General features: G+C 40.6%; 1 protein-coding gene across 1 annotated transcript; it reads left to right on the top strand.

Moving 5' to 3' along the window:
• The first annotated feature begins 3,248 nt into the window (after positions 1-3,248).
• Positions 3,249-22,331, top strand: LOC106716868 (inner centromere protein). The gene is made up of 21 exons (XM_045684183.1): positions 3,249-3,394; positions 3,535-3,658; positions 4,171-4,385; positions 5,197-5,317; positions 6,556-6,684; positions 8,099-8,209; positions 8,608-8,723; positions 9,148-9,211; positions 10,070-10,124; positions 10,532-10,862; positions 11,578-11,761; positions 12,341-12,449; positions 13,039-13,123; positions 13,863-13,973; positions 14,579-14,766; positions 15,340-15,493; positions 15,578-15,717; positions 15,798-15,889; positions 16,232-16,374; positions 16,498-16,682; positions 22,210-22,331. The coding sequence occupies exons 1-21, from the start codon at positions 3,314-3,316 to the stop codon at positions 22,220-22,222; spliced, it is 2,751 nt and encodes a 916-aa protein (XP_045540139.1). The 5' UTR covers positions 3,249-3,313; the 3' UTR covers positions 22,223-22,331.
• Positions 22,332-22,548: the final 217 nt, after the last annotated feature.

Here is a 22,548-nt window from a genome sequence, read left to right as displayed (position 1 = left end):
TTCTTTGTTTGTCTGTTGTTATAGCTGTCGCTCGCGACACCATTCGCGAGGAACTAAAAAAATCTTAATAAATAGCCTATGTGTTCTTCCAGATCTTAATAAATAGCTTATGTGTTCTACATCTGTGCCAAATTTCATCAAGATCTATGTAACCGTTCCGGAAATACCTTCAAATATCCATCCATCTGCGAATATTGAGATATGTATATATATATGTATAATATAAGTAAGCTCGAATTTCTGTCGGTCACCACAACCACAATTACCGTGTAATTGAATTCAATGGATATGAGAAAATGTAATAAAAAATAAAAATAAACAATTTTACTTTTTAGACTATATTAACAGAGTTATTAAAATTAGTCATGTTGGTATCATTAATTTAACGCTGTAAAGTTGCAAAATAAATTCATAAACAATAATCCTTACTACCTAATATTATAACTCTAAGTAACTCTGTCTGTCTGTCTTTTCGATTGTCGCATTTTCACTCCGGAACTATCCATCTAAACATTCGCATCTATATATATAAAAGAAAGTCGTGTTAGTTACACTATTTATAACTCAAGATCGGTCAAACTGATTTAGCTGAAAATTGATGGGGAGGTAGCTTAGAACTAGGAGACGGACATAGGAACCTTTTTATCTTGTGTGCATTTTTTTTTTATTCCGCGCGGACGGAGTCGCGGGTAAAAGCTAGTTTATAATATTTACTAATATTCGTTCGTCTATCTTACTAGATAGATGAACGATGCAATGAATTACCATTGCAAAAGTTAAATAATAGCGTTGCATGTAATTTCAGATGGCAAGACATCGGGGCACGTGTAGAGCGTGTACAGAATGGGATACGTCTTCCTGATTTAATATTAATACTGGTCGTACGATCTTGATTGGGAAATTAAATGAAAATCTGGAACATTCCCAAAATAGTCAAGATAGTGAAGAAAGGAACTGCGGGAGCGTATGACGGTAAATAAAGCTAAGGGTTCACATGTTGAAGAAGAAATGTAAACCCTGGATTGTCGATCCATAAAATCCAATCCGTAAAATATTTAAATAGATCTCCAAGGAATCTAATTAAAAAGTATGGTATTGTCTCTTCCCTGCCAAGTCGTGCTTAAATACGGTGTTTCAAATCTTTTTTTTTGAATATCAATGAACCACATAAGTCCTTGATTTAAAATCCAAAAGAATTTGTCTCTATCTGATCTCTGATTTGTGTTATATACTTTGACAGTTTCGCTACGTGAATTCTTACGATTTCCATGAGCCAAGTTTCCAAGTTTCTTGCACTTACGGCCGAGTAATAAAACGGTTCCCACATATGTAAGTAATTTGTGAATCTTGTTTATTCGAATTTATTAACTTCACGGGTTAGTAAAATAATAACTAACATTTTTGACTATACTATATAATTTGTAAAATTTTTTCTTATAAGATTCTAAACGATGAGTTTCTGAGGAAGACAAAAAAGTAAAGTTTAGTAGTGGACAAGACATTTCTGTAGTAAGAAGTTTGGCAAACGAGAGGCGCGGGGCGCGGGGTGAGAGACGCTGTTCGATAGACAGCCGACACTTCGTCGCCAATGTACAGTCATCTACAAAAACTACTTTAATGCCAAAAAAATTATTTGGCACGCCAGAAACAAGATTATTATGTTGTCTGAAGTGTCAACTCAAGTGCGGGATATTTTACTAGTTCTCACTCTTTTACCAAAATGTCGAGAGACGGTAAGTCAACCAAATTAGTATACTATTTGTTAAATTTGCTATGCTAAACATGTGGCATATTACCTCCTTTTTCTTTACATTAAAGACTTTAGTGGATAAAGAAATCATCTGTCAGTTCCAACTGTCAAGTTGTGGTGTCATTTTTATAAATAACACTTACTCATACTCACAAACGTTTATTCTACACTAAGAGCTACCTCTGTCTTCAACTGCAGTGATACTGGCCTTGTATCATAGGGTTATTAAATTTAGTCTCCTTGTCATATAATTTGTAATTTTTGTTTGTATGGGAATATATTTAAGCATTATGTAGACGACTGTACTTTCGTTTAGGGTTTCCCGAACGGAATCTCTGCGTTATATCGGCCATTTTATTGCATTTTATTTTGGCTTGACTTTGTTCCGTCGTACGGTCGTCTCGCCTACACGTTATAATACGCAAAAGTTCCACGATCTATGTAAACGGAACCGCCTTTAGAACTTTGTCGCTTTAAACCAGTGCCTCGATAGCTTTTATTACGTCATGCGAGCGATTTATGTTCCGCCATTTTGGATTGTTAAAATTTTAACAAGATCCTTACGAATATTTTGTTAGATGAAAGAATTTTCTATACCACCATACTGTATGCTATAAATTGTTTCTTTAATTTATTTATTCTTATTGAAACACTGACAAAACAACAGAAATAAAAATCGTTTTGTAATCGTTTAAAGTTTAAATTCTCCAACACAGTCCACATCTATTATATTAATATAGATTGTTAAATATTTAATGGTTATACCAATGTTATCATCATGAGAGGTTGTTAATATTGATTAAATAATTATTCTTAATATTTCTATGCTCAGAACTATTATGTCATCAAGCCAATTTTAGATATAATAAACTTTTCATAATTTTTTACGATCCCTAATACTAATAAAAAATTATAACCTAATAACCCCAATATTGTATTACGCTTGTAGGTATTTCGCACTATTAATGGAGAATTAATTATTAATCAAGCATGGAACAATCATGGTTTGCGAAAAGTCGAATTAAATATTTAATAAGTAGTTAATGTTATTTTGTAAATGAATTTGAAACTGAGTTATTTATTTCGATAAAATTTGAACATTTGTTGTGTGTGAAAAAACTATAGAAACGTTGGTTTAACGACTCAAGTGTGGCAGTAAGGGTATAATATGATTTTAGAATCCGAAATTAAATTAAATTTTGATGACCTAAGAAATTATTTTCTGTTTACGTTCTCTGCCTATTTTGTAATCTTTTTTTAATATTTAACTTTCATTTGATAGAAACAAATGGGGTTTTCAAAAACATTATATCAAGAAATAATTAGAACAGTGTGTTTTAATTTTATCTGTTAACAATAAAACTAACAGCCAAAGAGTATGTAAATAAGCTTACAGTGAACGCGTCCCAAAAACAACATGACAAAACAACGTCAAACTTGCTTTTAAATTTCTTTGGTTGGCAGAACCGTATTTCAATTTCAAACGGTTTTCGATTGTGGCCGTTCTATGGCGTTTGACAAATTTAAGAAACTTTTAAAATAAAAGTGAATTTCTCCACAAATATGTCAATTTTTTCAGAATTAATACCTAAAATCAATCAAATATCTCAAGATATCAGTAAATCGTTCAATGAAACCCTTAAGGTAAAATCTTACGTCGTGTGTTTTGAGTAACCGCCATTTATTTTCTGACCGAAATATAAAGTGTTATGGAGTGTTAATTTATTGTTCTAGTACATTGATTGTGTTAAAATACGTTAAGAAGTGTTAATCCGTATTTACAGGAGGCGCTTGAGTGTTTTGATAAGTTTGAAGCTGATTTCGAAAATGAAAAAAGACAAACGCGAGAGAAGATCGTAAAAGAAAAAACAGTTCTAACTAAACTCCAAAGCATTAACGAAGACGATGGTATTTTTTACACTTTTAACATTAATTAGTTGTTACAAACTATTGATACAATAAACAAATAAAAAAACAGTGATTATTTAAACTTTTTTGCAGTATAGGTCAATTTATAGTCTAATTAAATTTGGACTCGGTTCAGTGTATTCATTTTTGAAAGTCTCTCACATATTTAAAGGTTAAACATTAAATTTACCTGGAAAGATGTAGTAATTTTAAACTTTATACAATTTTATATTAATACATACAAAGAAAGCTGTTTAGTTTATATGAATTTCAATGTTTTTATGTTTGTCTCCTATGCATTCATAAAGGCCTCAACAGATATTGATAAAACTTGGTAAGAAGCAGTTAATGTTTACGTAACGCCAGTTGTACGCCAGCTGATTTTCAACACTACTGTCTAAGGAATATAATAAGCTAGTTCTTGCTATCAATTACATAATTTGACCCAACTTTTAATTTAGTTAAGGTTCGTAACATGTACAAACACTTTAAACACACTTTGCAAAATTTAGATGAGAGTTCAAAAACACCAGATGAGAAAGTGGAACAAAAAGTATTTGCTAAACCTGCAGATAGCTCTGAAGAAACGGAGAAAGAAGATGCACCTCCGAAACGAGGGTCAAAGAAACGCAGCAAACATGAAGTTGATGATATGTCGAGCCCAGAAGTTGATAAACGGCAAAAACGAAATGCTTCTGTTGTTGCTAAGAACATTATTAGTAAACAGGTATAGTTTAAAATTATTTTAAAACTAGCTGTCGCCCGCTAAAAAAAACCTATTTAGCAGCCTATGTGTTCTTCCAGACTATGTTCTACATCAATGCCAAATTTCATTGAGATCTGTTCAGCTGTTCCGGAGATACCTACAAACAAACATCTATCCATCCATCCATCCATCTAAACATTCACATTTATAATATTAGTAAGATGGCTGCTTTGACATATATAACATGTGGAGTTGATTCACAAGGTTTCAAAAACCTTATTTTACTGTCTGCCTATCACCAGCCATATTTGAATGGCATAATTTAAATTAAATATTTATTTTATAAATCAATTAAAAAATTACACATTACACTAATCATATGTCTATTACACAATTGTTGGTAATGTCCTGGACATATTTAAAAAAAATACTTTTTTATTCTTCTTTCAAAAAAACATGTATTTAAATTCTTTTTATTTTAGCGATTTGTTATTTAGAAATATTTAATATTAAAGTATTAATATTAATTTGTTTATAGGCTAAAGAAAATACGAGTGTATTAAAGGAAAATACAAAGACAGATGAAAAACAAGTAAATAATACAATTCTATATTAAACATTACTTGTATTTAGTAAACATGAAATATTTAAACAATATATATTTATAATTGATTTAAATATGGCAAAAAATAAGCACATTTAATCCCGCTCTAATTTTTTTTTTATGAAACTAAACTTGTTGGTGCCATTGAAAATATTAAATAGTACCTTCAGTTAGAAAATAAAATTACTAACTTATATAATTACAATTAAATTGGTAATTTTTTTACAGGTCAATGTAAATCTTACTCAAAAACTTCGTAGGGAAGATTCCGGGGAAAAAACTCAGTCTAAATCTAGAAAGAACAAAAATGATGACAAAGAGAATACCGAACCAATACCTGTTGTACAAAGTAAGTATTTGATATTAATATTTATTAGCAGTTAAGCACTTGACTTGTAATCTGCAGGTCCTGGGTTCGAATCCCGACGTATACCAATGTGTTTTTTGATTTACATATGTACATTTATCCGACGTTCTTACGGAACTATGTGTGAATTTTGCGGGAGAAAAAGACAACACGTTCCGTCTCCCGAAATGGTGAAAAGTGAAATGTCCGTAATCTCTGCCTACCCTTCTTGGTTATAGGCGTGAGTTGTGTAATTGCGTCCGACTCCGTTCGTGCGGAATTAAAATCCTAATTAGTAGTCTGTGTCCAGACTATGTTCTACATCTATGCCAAATTTCATCTAGATCGAGCCGTTCTGGAGATAACTTCAAACAAACATCCATAAGATAAAAAAAAAAGATACAGTCGAATTGATAAAATGTGTACAATCGAACCTGGATAAGCGAGAACCGCGATATTTCTCTCGCTCATAGAGGTTACTCTGTAACCTGAGTTTCCCACTTATAAAGGTGGTCTGTTGAGACCAGATAATGACTCTTACTTATTTACTTGCAACTGTTTGTATTATTCCAAAATTGTGTTAACAAAGAAATGTCTAAATTATAAATAGCGGCCATTATACTATTTTATATATTTAGTAATACTGTGGTACAAGTTTTACTAGAAGTACAACAGTGGTAGAGTCAGTAACATCTTTTGTACACATGGGTCGGCTTATCCGATGAAATACCACGACAACACAAAAGGTGGTGTCGAGTGGAAGCAATACCTACAGTGTACAATCTGATGAGTGTCTCTTCCTTTCCACCCTTTCCTGATAAGGAAATAATGGGAAAAGGATTTGACGCAATATCATGCATAGGAAGTGGAAATATTCACTTTTTGTCACCTCCTATTATATTGACAAAATTTAAGTATGTAGTCTTTGGAATGGTAAAAAGATATACATGTGAAATTATAATATTAATAATTTTTTTTATATTATTTTATTTGGTGACAGAGGACTAATTTTAGTCCTCTTTCCCTTCCCACCCTTTTTTTATAAGGTAAGGATAGGAAGGGGAGGTGGATTTGATGGAGGAGATGTATAGGAAGGTTAAATATTCTCTTCTTGTGCGTCTCCGTCGATTGAAGGTAGGCAACGCATCTGCAATTGTGAATGTCTATGGGCAATGGTCGCTTTGCCATTTCGGTAAATTCATGTAGCCGCTGTAATATAAAAAAATTACAAAACTTTTCAGTCAAACAAGAAAAGGTGTCTTTACTGCCGGAGGTAATGGAGGATGCGATTTTGCCAGTGGATATTGTAGTCAAGCAAGAAGTAAATAAGGATGATATTTCTATGCCTCCACCTGCAGCGCCTGTACCTAGTAAGTATTGTGTTAAAGAGATAAATCTCGTTGAGTACTTTATGGTATGACAGTTTGAATACCTATTAGAAAAAAAATATTTAGACCAGTGATTATCAAATTTACTTCTTTTACCACCTCCTTTGATAATTAATTATTTTTCAGCGCCCCCGATTTTTTATACACCCCTAAAACTTAAAAAAACACAATTTCATTATTTTAATTAATTTAGTTATATTAGTCGGTTCTGATGTTTAAACTTACATTCTAAACTAGACATTTTTACCAAAATTGCTCTAAGTTTTTTAACTATCATCAATCATGTTCCTTTATCAGAAACAACTTTAGTAGAAACTTGTTACAACTTGATTGTGTACATTGTGCGGGCTTTCCTATGAAATCTATGTTAAGTATTTAGTTTAAATTAGTTAATTTTTATAACACCATATAGGGTACAAATATAAACTATTTATTCGTTATTGTGTAGTAGATGAGTTTTAATTTTAGTAAAATTTAAAATATTATATAAAGTAAATGAAATTACAAATTATACATCACCCACTAACCCTTATTAACGTCCCCCATTTTTTCTGAGCCCCTTAATGCCCCCATCTAGGTTTCAAACGTTCCCAAGAGGGTGTTATCGCCTACTTTGAGAAACACTGATTTAGACAGAAAATGTCACTCATCTTTAAAATAATTTTCGTGTATACAATTCCTTGACTTTCACAGTGTATTTTTATCGTTGCTTGGTGTGCCACTAACTGACACACCATCTATATATATAGTCAGAAAGTCGTGTTAGTTACACTATTTATAACTCAAGAACGGCTGAATCGATTTGACTGAAAATTGTTGGGCAGGTAGCTTAGAACCAGGAAACGGACATAGGATAATTTTTACCCCCTTTTCTATTTTTTATTCCGCGCGGACGGAGTCGCTGGTAAAAGCTAGTTATATTGTAAACATGTTACACAACATGTTTAAATTGGCGTGTTTTCATGTCTTCCTATTTATGTATAATTTTTTATTTTATCTTATAATGTTAATACTGAATGGGGGTGACACAGGACTGGATATTGTGGCTATGGATCTGGAGGTCTATGTTCACCAGTGGATGAACTTAGGATGATGATGATGATGAATATTTGTGATTATGATGTCTCACGAAAGTTAAACAATGTTTGTGATTAAAACATATTGACCACCTAGATCTTTGCCTTTTTGTACTAGAAAAAGATAGAAGAGAAAATAGCGCAGGAATTACTAATAAAATTTAATCGTGAATAGAGTTTTATTTAATATTAATGTATAAAGTTTATTATAAGATTTTAAACCAGAGTGTCATAGTCATATTGTAAATTACATTAAATTTGATAAATTAGATTTAAAAAAATGTGTATTTTTTATTCAATTTTTTATATAATACTTTCAGAATCAAGAAAAGCGGTGCTGAAAGAGAAGGAAACAGTTCCTCAAGAAGAGGAATCTGTCAGGAGGAGGACAAGAACTAGGAAACAGACAGACACGTTGCCAGCGCCACCTGGTGAGTACAAAACTGGTTATACAGAAGACAGGCGTCAAGTGGAAGTAATTCCAAGTACAGTCTGATGAGTGTGTGATGGAGGACTCATTTTAGTTCTCTTTCTCTTCCCACCCCTTATAAGGAAAGGATGGGAAGGGGAGGTGGATTTGATGGAGAAGGAGATGCTTAGGAAGGTTAAATATACTCTTTTTGTGCGTCTCCTTCGTAGATTGAAGGTAGGCAACGCATCTGCAATTGCGAATTTCTATGGGCAGTATTCGCTTCGCCATTTCGGCGAATTCATGTGGCTGCTTACTCCTTTGCCACCTTTTTTTGACACTGACATAACTTTTTTAAGCTGTTACTAATCGTAGTTATAATAATATGGATCTTTGTAAATAAAGTTGTTGTTATTACAGTCACAGTAACATCATCCCGAGCTACACGAGCTAGTTCTAGAAATACACAGATTGTGGAGTCTGAAGATGTACCAATCACAAAAGATTCTAGACCTAAACGGACTAGGGGTAGGAAGGTATGTATTATCATTTGTTCTTATACCAATTTTATGAGCAGATTAAAACACGATCTCAATTAATTTTTTTTTAAATGTTGTATATATGTGAAAGAACACATAGGCTACTTACTATGTTTTTTTTTTATTCCCCACGGACAGAGTCGCGGGTAAAAGCTAGTTGAGTATAAATATGTACTAAAACTATGCAAGAAAATAACATTTTATTCAAGTTACAGTCTTAAGTAATTTGAGGGTTTGAAATTTTTGTTCGAATTAAATTACGATGTTTTTTTTTTATGTTGGCAAAATTGTTTTTGAAAAAATTGAAAAAAAATTTATTGACATCCAAAAATACAGTGAATTATCCAGGATCCTCGCACTAGGCGACTTTTATTTTTTTTATTTTACGATATAGTTATTGTTTTTTTTTTTTCCTTTTCAGAAAGTTTCCGAAGTGAGTTCAGATACAGAAAAAGAAACTCATACCACACAAGACAGTGGACTAGGTAACTATATATTTATTAACTAGTTTTAATTCGTTTAATTTCTTGATATATTATAAAAGTATTGTGAGATTGTATTTGGTTAATATGCAACTAACAAGTTTCCTTCAAAATAAAGAGGAAAATTTACTAATCTATTGTAAGACATGATGTATGGATCAGAATGTTGGGCTGTTAAAGGAATGGATGAAAAGAGAGTACATGTGACGGAAATGTGAATGTTAAGATGGATGTATGGAGTAGTAAGAGTGGATGGGATACGAAATGAATATATTAGAGGAAGTCTGAAAGTAACCGGTAGTAAAAATTGAGAAGTAAAAGGTTAGCGTGGTATGGACATGTTATGAGGAGGGAAGAATGATATATAATAACTAGCTGTCGTCCGCGACTCCGTCCGCGCGAGGTTAGAAAATGGGGGGGGGTTATGAAAAATAGATGTTGTCCGATTCTCAGACCTACTGAATATGCTCACAAAATTTCATGAGAATCGGTCAAGACGTTTCGGAGGAGTTCAACTTCGAACCCCGTGACACAAGAATTTTATATATAAGATAGAAGAATAATGTGGCAAAGAGAACGTTAAGTATGAGTGTGGAGGTACACAGGTAGAGGTAGACTTAGGAAGAGATGGATTGTATGAAAGTATGATCAAGAAGGGGGTGACAGAGATGACGATAGACAGATTTAGTTGGAAGACGGAAACCTGGTGCACCCTACGTAAGTGGGACAAGGTCAAGGAGATGATGATCACAAAAGTATTGTGGAATTAACTCAAAAGAACACTTTATTCTTTAAATCCATACAAAAATGTAGCAAAAATAATTAATGTTATAAAATAAAATATTTATCCTTATTATTCAGGATCTCCTAACGATAAACCAAGACCTAAACGTACAAGAAAGGGGCAAAAGGCAGCGTAAGTATATTTTTAATAACATTAATAAAAAAAAAAAACTGAATATAAAGTATGACACTCTGAAGAATACGAATTCAATAACACCTTTCTTCAAAATCGGTTCAGACAAAGCTACAGGTGTCAATGTCAAACATATAAACATATGTACACTGGAGTTACTTGTCTTTAGTAAAGTCATTAAATCATAATTAAAAAAAATATTAAATGTCCAAAAAAAAAGTTATAAAGTGAATTAAAAAAAATAAAAGAAAAAACTAAACGAAAATTAACTCACTATTGCTAAAAAAAAGCCTAGATTGCGTTTGTTGTAAAAAAAAATTACCCTCCGGAGTCAATGAATTAAAAAAAAATTACATTCAATGAATATAAAGTAAATTTTTTCTAGCACATTTTTTTTTACTTTACAGTGAGAAAGAAACCAAAAAAGAAGAACAAGAGATCGTAAAAGAAGAAGAGAAAGTCACAAAAGAAGTGAACATTTCTCCGAAAGAAGAACCCGGAACACATTCTCCTATATTAGAATGTCATATTAAAAAGAACCTTATTACTAAAGAAATACAATCTGAATTACAAGACGAAATTGACAATACAGAGAAAGATAAAATAGACTCTAATTTTAAAGAAATAAAGACTAAAATTGATGAAGTAAAAAAAGCAAATATTCATACAAAAATGGACAGTGCAGTTGTAATACAGAACGGAGTTATTGTACATGAAGAAGTTACATCTAAAGTTTTGGTAAGGTTTTTTTTTATAAATGGATGGATGGATGTTAGAAGGTATCTCTGGAATGATTCAACTGATTATAAATTAGGGTTATCAAACTGTAGCCCGCGACTTCGTTCACGCGGTATTAAGAAAAAACTTTGTTCTACATCTGTGCCAAATTTCATCGAGATCCGTCTGGAGATACCTTGTAATAAATATCCATCCATACATCCAAATATTTACATTTATAATATTAGTAAGATGTGTTAGAAGGCCATAAAGATATTTAAAAAAAAATTTTGATTGTGAATTTAGCTTTCAATGGCTTTTATATGAAACTAGCTTTTACCCGCGACTCCGTCCGCGCGGAATAAAAAATAGAAAACGGGGTAAAAATGATCCTATGTCCGTTTCCTGGTTCTAAGCTACCTGCCCACCAATTTTCAGTCAAATCGATTCAGCCGTTCTTGAGTTATAAATGGTGTAACTAACACAACTTTCTTTTATATATATAGATATATATATATATATAGATTAAACCAGTTATTTTTTTCTCCAAACACCTTAATGTTTGTTATATTTTGAATATATTATTTAAAGCAAATTATATATTTTTAAATGTAAAAAATCAGTAGAGATCTTACCGTAATAAAAAAATATATATATGTAACTCTTTAGAGATTATTATTTTTTAATTATCTTCCAGAGAGTTATGGATGATTTTTTTTTTTTAATTATCTTCCAGAGAGTTATGGATGAAACGGTAGTGTTAGAGAAACATAACAATGACACGACAAGTTTAGAACGTCCACATTTGACAATGGATACAACGGTTGTATTGGATAAACCCACACTAGCTATGGATACAACAGTTGTGTTGGATAAGACGAGGAATATTGCAATGGATGCTACAGTTGTACTCGAGAGATGTAAGTCTTAGATCTTAGAATCTTTTTTTTTTATCTGTTTTTTCTTAGGACATGTCAATCCCATAGTGCCTTTGATGTGTCAACACTTGTTGCCATGACAACGTCACAAATAAATAAGATGTAAATAGTTAATATATGTAAGCTTTCCTTTATCTTAAAATTTTGAAATTGTATATTTTTTAAATGTAATGCTTGAACAACGTCTAACTTTACATATTTAGAAAGATATAGTCATTGTGCAAGAAGCAAAATTATAAATTTTTTATATTTTTTAGTTTTTTTTTTGCTTAGGACAAAGAAACAAATTTTTTTTTTACATATTTTTTTTTTCTTAGAATAAAGCAATTTCTTTTTTTTACATTTTTAAGTTTTTTTTTTTGCTTAGGATAAAGAAGTAATTTTTTTTTAATTTTTAAGTTTTTTTTTTGCTCAGTACAAAGAAGCAAAATTTTTTTTACATTTTTAAGTTTTTTTTTGCTTAGGATAAAGAAGCAAAATTATTTTTTTTTTTTACATTTTTTTTTTGTAAGGACTGAATATTTTTATATATTAATAATAATATGAAAAAAAATTCCCCAGTGCCAATAGAACCGAATATAACAGAAGACAATTCTCTGCTGACTGAAGACAGTGACACTCCGGAGGATGTTAACACACCTACAAAACCAATACCGAACAAACAACCTCTGTGAGTATTTAATATTAGTTGAATAGTAATAAAAATAAAACGTTACTTCAATTTAGCTTTCGCCCGCGACTCTGTCCGTGTTGAATTAAAAAAAAACATATTAAATAGCCTATGTATTCTTCCAGACTATGTTCTATATCTGTGCCAAATTTTATCTAGATCCGTTGAGTAGTTCCGGAGATACTTTCAAACATACATTCACATTTATAATATTAGTAAAATTAAACATTAAGAAAAAACTTGAAACAATTTGATAAATTGTGTTTAATTCATATGAGCAATAAAAAATTTATATAAATATGATAAATAATTAAAAAATATACATAAACATAATAGTATTAATGAAAGTTATTCAAAGCAAAGGAGGGTTAGTGACTCAGAGGTTAAGTTTCTGTCTTGTAAGCAAGTCTTGGGTTCGAATCCCGATCATATATCAATGTGGTTTTTACACAATTTGCACATATCTGAGAAATTTAATATGAAGTCAACTCGTACTTGGCTGTTTGTCTATGGTCTAGTCATACCTAACTTAGACTTCGAACTCTTAAGATGTATGATGCTGATGATGATCCAAGAATACTTGTAACAGGTCTGCTGTCAAAGAGAAAGTACAGAAATTTGAGGAACTTGCTGCGAGAACAACTAGAACTAAGACAAGAGCTATGGCTAAAAAGGTCTGTAGTTAACTTACATTCTTAATTATATTATTTATTTATGTTATAAACGAGAATGGCGAAATAATTCGTCGAAATAGCGAAGTGATCTCTATCTATAGATATTTGCAATTGCAGATTTGTTGTCTATTTTTGTAGTTGACAGAGGAAGAGACATAGGACTAGCAGGAACGTTTGAGAGAAAATGTTTTTTTTATATAACATAAGGTGGCAAACGAGCAAATTCGCCGAAATAGCGAGGCGACAGCTGCGCATAGACATCCGCAAATGCAGATGCGATGCCTACCTTTAATCAACGGAGAATGGAATGCACAGAAAGTGGATATTTCTCTTTCCTATGCGTCCCCTCCTCAGCAAAATTCACTTCCCCTTCCCACCCTTTTCTTATAAGGAAAGGATGGGAAGGGGAGGTGGATTTGATGGAGGAGATGCATAGGAAGGTTAAATATTCTCTTTTTGTGCGTCTCCTCCTTCGTCGATTGAAGGTAGGCATCGCATCTGCATTTGCGGATGTCTATGGGCAACGGTCGCTTCGCCATTTGGGCGAATTCATGTGGCCGTTCGCTCGTTTGCCAACTTGTAATATATAAAAAAATATATTTTTTACATATTTTGTAGATGAATGAATAATTTCTGACAAATTTTTGGATCTAGGCGCCATTTTGCGCTATTTCTTTTATGAAACTTTTTTATATTACAATGATAGTGGAAACACACCTTAAATGTGTAATTTTTACAGGATGATGTAACAGAAAATGTGACACCACCAGACAAAATATCCAAAGTTATTCTGTCAGCTGAAAATCTCAGCAAAATGAACAATATGATATTTAATGGAAAGACAACTCAGGTGATTATATTGTTTTATTAATACTAGCTGTAGCCTGCGACTCTGTTTACGCGGAATTAAAAAAATATTAGTAGCCTATGTGGTCTAGACTATGTTCTACATCTATGCTAAATTTCACCTAGATCTATTCAGCCGTTCTGGAGATACCTTCAAACAAACATCCATCCATACGTCCGAATATTCGCATTTATAATATATTAACAACAATGCTGAAATACTTGTAGAAAAAAAAAAATTAAAAAACAACATCTTTGTATAGAAATCATGTCTTTTCCAAAAAAAAAATAGCCTAAGTTACTCCCGTACATATTACCTATCTTCCAGTAAAAGTCCGGATAAAATCGTTCCAACCATTTTGAAGATTACCCGGAACAAACGTAGACTTGCGAACAGACAGACAGACAGATGTTTAAAAAATTGCTTTGCAATACAAAAAAAATATATATAAATCATTTAATTCAGACCATTATAAGTCCATACATTGGGACTTTATATTAAGGACAAAAACATCACGTGAATGGAATATGATTTTTATTCTCAATATTACGTACAGACAATCCAAATAATTTGTATGTATATATATCTAATATTATTTTTTCCTTTAGGTAACAAATTCAGCGACAAAACCTAAATCAAATATACCTACATACAAATCAACTTCATCGTCAACTTCCAAACTGAGCGGTTTGACCAGAGCTCGAGAAGCAGCAGAGGAATACCAGAGAACAGAGAAAGAAGATGCCAGAAGAAAGAAGGAGGCACTTTTAGAAGCGAAGAGGGAAGCTCAGAAGAAGTAAGTTAATTTTAACAACTTTATTATTGTCTCTCTTCTTTCAAATATAATGAGAAGGATAAAGATTTAGTAAAAATATTTTGAATGAATGACTTTTTTATAAATTTTGTCTGTGCTTTGTAAAAAAAAATTAATTGATTTTAAAACTGTAGACTTTTTTAAGACTTCTCTCTCTTTTAGATTCCACAAAACAACTGTTATTATAATTATAATTAAAGTACACAGAATTTACAATCTAAATTACACACAGAGTCCCACACTGAGTCACTGCTGCTAGCTTGCGTGAGAGAGATCTGCCGCATGTCCGCCAAAGTGCCGTATATATTAGTTTGCTTGAGGGGTTTAACTCGAAGGGGGTCTAAACGCGCTCTGTCGTTGTGGGCGGGGCTTGCATTAATCACCTCTGCCCTCTTCCCTCTCGCCGTTTCGTTCCCCGCAACGGAGACGGGGGCTTAGTGACATGGGGGCTTATACCGTAGCTTTCGTAGTGTTTCACTCAACATGACATAGTTTCACAACACTGAGACGTCTTGGATTAAGTCGGGCTTAAAGCTTTCACTTATCTATTATTAGGAAGCGTGAAGATAAGATGGCGGCTGCAGCTGCTGCCAGGGAACAGGCGGAGAGGGAGAGACGTGCTGCACTGGAGGCTGCGGCGAGAGGACGACAGGAGAAGCAGGCTCATGCAGACCAGGGGAAGTTGGACAAGTTGAAGGAAGTAGAGAGGGTGAGACATATATCTAGACTTAGGAGTAACTTTTGTAATATTTTTCTAGTTTTTTTTTTTGAGCAAAGTTATTAATTTTAATAGAAAAAGCAAGAACAAGCTCGTAAGTTGGCGGAGGCAGAGGAGAGACGTAAAGCGGAGGAGCAGGCGCGCGCTCTCAAGCTGATTGAAGAACAGAAGAGAGCAGAAGCTATTAGAAAGAAGCAGATTGAGGAAGCTGAGGCGTAAGTCACTTTAATGGTTAATTAGCATCTTAGTAATTTGTTATAGATATTTTCCTTCAACACATTTTTTTTTGTTTTAGAATGAAAAAAGAAGAAGCTCAGATGCTGAAGGAAGTTCTCCAGAGACAGAAAGAATACAACGAGAAACAGAAATTAAAATATAATAATCGAAGTAAGTTACTTTATATATATTTATCTATTATATAAAATTGTCGTGTCACAGTTTTCGTTCCCGTACTCCTCCGAAACGTCTTGACCGATTCTCATGAAATTTTGTGAGCATATTCAGTAGGTCTGAGAATCGGACAACATCTATTTTTCATACCCCATTTAGTTTTTTTTTAACTGCGCGCGGACGGAGTCGCGGGCCACAGCTAGTCTATATATATATATATAGACTATGTTCTACATCTGTGCCTAATTTCATCAAGATCTATTGATTCGTTCTTGAGATATCTTAAAACAAACATTCATCTAAACATTCGCATTTATAATATTAATATATTTTCTCCAGTGACGCCAATAAAATCGTATAAATCCCCGTGTGTGATGGAGCCTGTCTACATGGCGGATGGCTTCGAGTTCCTCAACTCTGATGATGATGATGATGACGACATGGACAAGAGGAGACCACTCCCGCACTGGTCTACCTCCGTGGTAAATATTGTTACTATGGCTTTGTTACAAAAATGAAATTTATCTTGTTTTATAATAGTATATACTTGTTATCTTCTTATTCTGTTGATATAACGTACATTATGCTATGTGTGTGTATGTCAGGAGCGTCGCCGGCAGCTGAGTGTGCAGGCGAGGCTGGAGGAGGCGGGCGGAGTGGGGGACGTGGAGCGTCTCTTCTCTGTCAGACCTCACTGCCCCGACCTGCGACAGATCTTCCCCAACATCGACCGCGCCCGCCTCAAGCGTACCTCCTCCGCCGTCTGGCGCACCCCGCCCTCCGCCAACAGGTGACATCCACCCCCCACACATCACACATCACACACACTCGCACCTCCTCCGCCGTCTGGCGCACCCCGCCCTCCGCCAACAGGTGACATCCACCCCCCACACATCACACATCACACACACTCGCACCTCCTCCGCCGTCTGGCGCACCCCGCCCTCCGCCAACAGGTGACATCCACCCCCCACACATCACACATCACACACACTCGCACCTCCTCCGCCGTCTGGCGCACCCCGCCCTCCGCCAACAGGTGACATCCACCCCCCACACATCACACATCACACACACTCGCACCTCCTCCGCCGTCTGGCGCACCCCGCCCTCCGCCAACAGGTGACATCCACCCCCCACACATCACACATCACACACACTCGCACCTCCTCCGCCGTCTGGCGCACCCCGCCCTCCGCCAACAGGTGACATCCACCCCCCACACATCACACATCACACACACTCGCACCTCCTCCGCCGTCTGGCGCACCCCGCCCTCCGCCAACAGGTGACATCCACCCCCCACACATCACACATCACACACACTCGCACCTCCTCCGCCGTCTGGCGCACCCCGCCCTCCGCCAACAGGTGACATCCACCCCCCACACATCACACATCACACACACTCGCACCTCCTCCGCCGTCTGGCGCACCCCGCCCTCCGCCAACAGGTGACATCCACCCCCCACACATCACACATCACACACACTCGCACCTCCTCCGCCGTCTGGCGCACCCCGCCCTCCGCCAACAGGTGACATCCACCCCCCACACATCACACATCACACACACTCGCACCTCCTCCGCCGTCTGGCGCACCCCGCCCTCCGCCAACAGGTGACATCCACCCCCCACACATCACACATCACACACACTCGCACCTCCTCCGCCGTCTGGCGCACCCCGCCCTCCGCCAACAGGTGACATCCACCCCCCACACATCACACATCACACACACTCGCACCTCCTCCGCCGTCTGGCGCACCCCGCCCTCCGCCAACAGGTGACATCCACCCCCCACACATCACACATCACACACACTCGCACCTCCTCCGCCGTCTGGCGCACCCCGCCCTCCGCCAACAGGTGACATCCACCCCCCACACATCACACATCACACACACTCGCACCTCCTCCGCCGTCTGGCGCACCCCGCCCTCCGCCAACAGGTGACATCCACCCCCCACACATCACACATCACACACACTCGCACCTCCTCCGCCGTCTGGCGCACCCCGCCCTCCGCCAACAGGTGACATCCACCCCCCACACATCACACATCACACACACTCGCACCTCCTCCGCCGTCTGGCGCACCCCGCCCTCCGCCAACAGGTGACATCCACCCCCCACACATCACACATCACACACACTCGCACCTCCTCCGCCGTCTGGCGCACCCCGCCCTCCGCCAACAGGTGACATCCACCCCCCACACATCACACATCACACACACTCGCACCTCCTCCGCCGTCTGGCGCACCCCGCCCTCCGCCAACAGGTGACATCCACCCCCCACACATCACACATCACACACACTCGCACCTCCTCCGCCGTCTGGCGCACCCCGCCCTCCGCCAACAGGTGACATCCACCCCCCACACATCACACATCACACACACTCGCACCTCCTCCGCCGTCTGGCGCACCCCGCCCTCCGCCAACAGGTGACATCCACCCCCCACACATCACACCTCACACACACTCGCACCTCCTCCGCCGTCTGGCGCACCCCGCCCTCCGCCAACAGGTGACATCCACCCCCCACACATCACACATCACACACACTCGCACCTCCTCCGCCGTCTGGCGCACCCCGCCCTCCGCCAACAGGTGACATCCACCCCCCACACATCACACATCACACACACTCGCACCTCCTCCGCCGTCTGGCGCACCCCGCCCTCCGCCAACAGGTGACATCCACCCCCCACACATCACACATCACACACACTCGCACCTCCTCCGCCGTCTGGCGCACCCCGCCCTCCGCCAACAGGTGACATCCACCCCCCACACATCACACATCACACACACTCGCACCTCCTCCGCCGTCTGGCGCACCCCGCCCTCCGCCAACAGGTGACATCCACCCCCCACACATCACACATCACACACACTCGCACCTCCTCCGCCGTCTGGCGCACCCCGCCCTCCGCCAACAGGTGACATCCACCCCCCACACATCACACATCACACACACTCGCACCTCCTCCGCCGTCTGGCGCACCCCGCCCTCCGCCAACAGGTGACATCCACCCCCCACACATCACACATCACACACACTCGCACCTCCTCCGCCGTCTGGCGCACCCCGCCCTCCGCCAACAGGTGACATCCACCCCCCACACATCACACATCACACACACTCGCACCTCCTCCGCCGTCTGGCGCACCCCGCCCTCCGCCAACAGGTGACATCCACCCCCCACACATCACACATCACACACACTCGCACCTCCTCCGCCGTCTGGCGCACCCCGCCCTCCGCCAACAGGTGACATCCACCCCCCACACATCACACATCACACACACTCGCACCTCCTCCGCCGTCTGGCGCACCCCGCCCTCCGCCAACAGGTGACATCCACCCCCCACACATCACACATCACACACACTCGCACCTCCTCCGCCGTCTGGCGCACCCCGCCCTCCGCCAACAGGTGACATCCACCCCCCACACATCACACATCACACACACTCGCACCTCCTCCGCCGTCTGGCGCACCCCGCCCTCCGCCAACAGGTGACATCCACCCCCCACACATCACACATCACACACACTCGCACCTCCTCCGCCGTCTGGCGCACCCCGCCCTCCGCCAACAGGTGACATCCACCCCCCACCCCTCACACATCACACACACTCGCACCTCCTCCGCCGTCTGGCGCACCCCGCCCTCCGCCAACAGGTGACATCCACCCCCCACACATCACACATCACACACACTCGCACCTCCTCCGCCGTCTGGCGCACCCCGCCCTCCGCCAACAGGTGACATCCACCCCCCACACATCACACATCACACACACTCGCACCTCCTCCGCCGTCTGGCGCACCCCGCCCTCCGCCAACAGGTGACATCCACCCCCCACACATCACACATCACACACACTCGCACCTCCTCCGCCGTCTGGCGCACCCCGCCCTCCGCCAACAGGTGACATCCACCCCCCACACATCACACATCACACACACTCGCACCTCCTCCGCCGTCTGGCGCACCCCGCCCTCCGCCAACAGGTGACATCCACCCCCCACACATCACACATCACACACACTCGCACCTCCTCCGCCGTCTGGCGCACCCCGCCCTCCGCCAACAGGTGACATCCACCCCCCACACATCACACATCACACACACTCGCACCTCCTCCGCCGTCTGGCGCACCCCGCCCTCCGCCAACAGGTGACATCCACCCCCCACACATCACACATCACACACACTCGCACCTCCTCCGCCGTCTGGCGCACCCCGCCCTCCGCCAACAGGTGACATCCACCCCCCACACATCACACATCACACACACTCGCACCTCCTCCGCCGTCTGGCGCACCCCGCCCTCCGCCAACAGGTGACATCCACCCCCCACACATCACACATCACACACACTCGCACCTCCTCCGCCGTCTGGCGCACCCCGCCCTCCGCCAACAGGTGACATCCACCCCCCACACATCACACATCACACACACTCGCACCTCCTCCGCCGTCTGGCGCACCCCGCCCTCCGCCAACAGGTGACATCCACCCCCCACACATCACACATCACACACACTCGCACCTCCTCCGCCGTCTGGCGCACCCCGCCCTCCGCCAACAGGTGACATCCACCCCCCACACATCACACATCACACACACTCGCACCTCCTCCGCCGTCTGGCGCACCCCGCCCTCCGCCAACAGGTGACATCCACCCCCCACACATCACACATCACACACACTCGCACCTCCTCCGCCGTCTGGCGCACCCCGCCCTCCGCCAACAGGTGACATCCACCCCCCACACATCACACATCACACACACTCGCACCTCCTCCGCCGTCTGGCGCACCCCGCCCTCCGCCAACAGGTGACATCCACCCCCCACACATCACACATCACACACACTCGCACCTCCTCCGCCGTCTGGCGCACCCCGCCCTCCGCCAACAGGTGACATCCACCCCCCACACATCACACATCACACACACTCGCACCTCCTCCGCCGTCTGGCGCACCCCGCCCTCCGCCAACAGGTGACATCCACCCCCCACACATCACACATCACACACACTCGCACCTCCTCCGCCGTCTGGCGCACCCCGCCCTCCGCCAACAGGTGACATCCACCCCCCACACATCACACACACTCGCACCTCCTCCGCCGTCTGGCGCACCCCGCCCTCCGCCAACAGGTGACATCCACCCCCCACACATCACACATCACACACACTCGCACCTCCTCCGCCGTCTGGCGCACCCCGCCCTCCGCCAACAGGTGACATCCACCCCCCACACATCACACATCACACACACTCGCACCTCCTCCGCCGTCTGGCGCACCCCGCCCTCCGCCAACAGGTGACATCCACCCCCCACACATCACACATCACACACACTCGCACCTCCTCCGCCGTCTGGCGCACCCCGCCCTCCGCCAACAGGTGACATCCACCCCCCACACATCACACACACTCGCACCTCCTCCGCCGTCTGGCGCACCCCGCCCTCCGCCAACAGGTGACATCCACCCCCCACACATCACACATCACACACACTCGCACCTCCTCCGCCGTCTGGCGCGCCCCGCCCTCCGCCAACAGGTGACATCCACCCCCCACACATCACACATCACACACACTCGCACCTCCTCCGCCGTCTGGCGCACCCCGCCCTCCGCCAACAGGTGACATCCACCCCCCACACATCACACATCACACACACTCGCACCTCCTCCGCCGTCTGGCGCACCCCGCCCTCCGCCAACAGGTGACATCCACCCCCCACACATCACACATCACACACACTCGCACCTCCTCCGCCGTCTGGCGCACCCCGCCCTCCGCCAACAGGTGACATCCACCCCCCACACATCACACATCACACACACTCGCACCTCCTCCGCCGTCTGGCGCACCCCGCCCTCCGCCAACAGGTGACATCCACACCCCACCCCCACCCCCCACACATCACACACGGACCCCATATATACCACACATTCACACAACCATGTCTAAACTCACCACACATTACCTAGCTTCATACAGCAGATACTTGAAACACGAACGCTACATACAGACCCCACACCCATTACACCCCTCGACATACAACCCTATACCCCGCGTACCCCCTACATCTTCTACTCATACCTAATCACCCCGTAACCTCTACATCTCACTCCGACACGCTACAAACCAGAAACAAACTTTACACCACATTATAAATCCCTTTTTCCACTAAGCCAACTCCGAGCTAATATAATTTTATATGTAACTATAAAATTAGTACTCTTATAAATAGATGATTGTTTAATATTTGTTTCTATTTTAGGTATAAAACATGATAAGTGCTAGTACACACTTTGGTCGCTGGCGGCATGTAGATATTCCCTCGCGATACTGCACCAGTATAATTATGAATACATTATATACTTTGATAATAAGTTATTTAATAAACATAACGTAACATACATTTTACTGTTATATATACATATTGACTAGTAATACTTTAAATATAATTATTTTCATTTAGAAATGGGAATAAAACTACAATTTTGCTTACTGTTTACGAAAAGAAAATTTACGAGGAATTTTTAATGTTAAATTTATTACAAATAAATAGAGGATTATTTAAAGAAATGAATAAATCAAAATGGATATTTAAAAGGAC

Source organism: Papilio machaon, chromosome 25 (genome assembly GCF_912999745.1).
Source record: "Papilio machaon chromosome 25, ilPapMach1.1, whole genome shotgun sequence".
Taxonomy (NCBI): domain Eukaryota; kingdom Metazoa; phylum Arthropoda; class Insecta; order Lepidoptera; family Papilionidae; genus Papilio; species Papilio machaon.
This window is presented reverse-complemented; position numbering and strand designations above follow the sequence as displayed.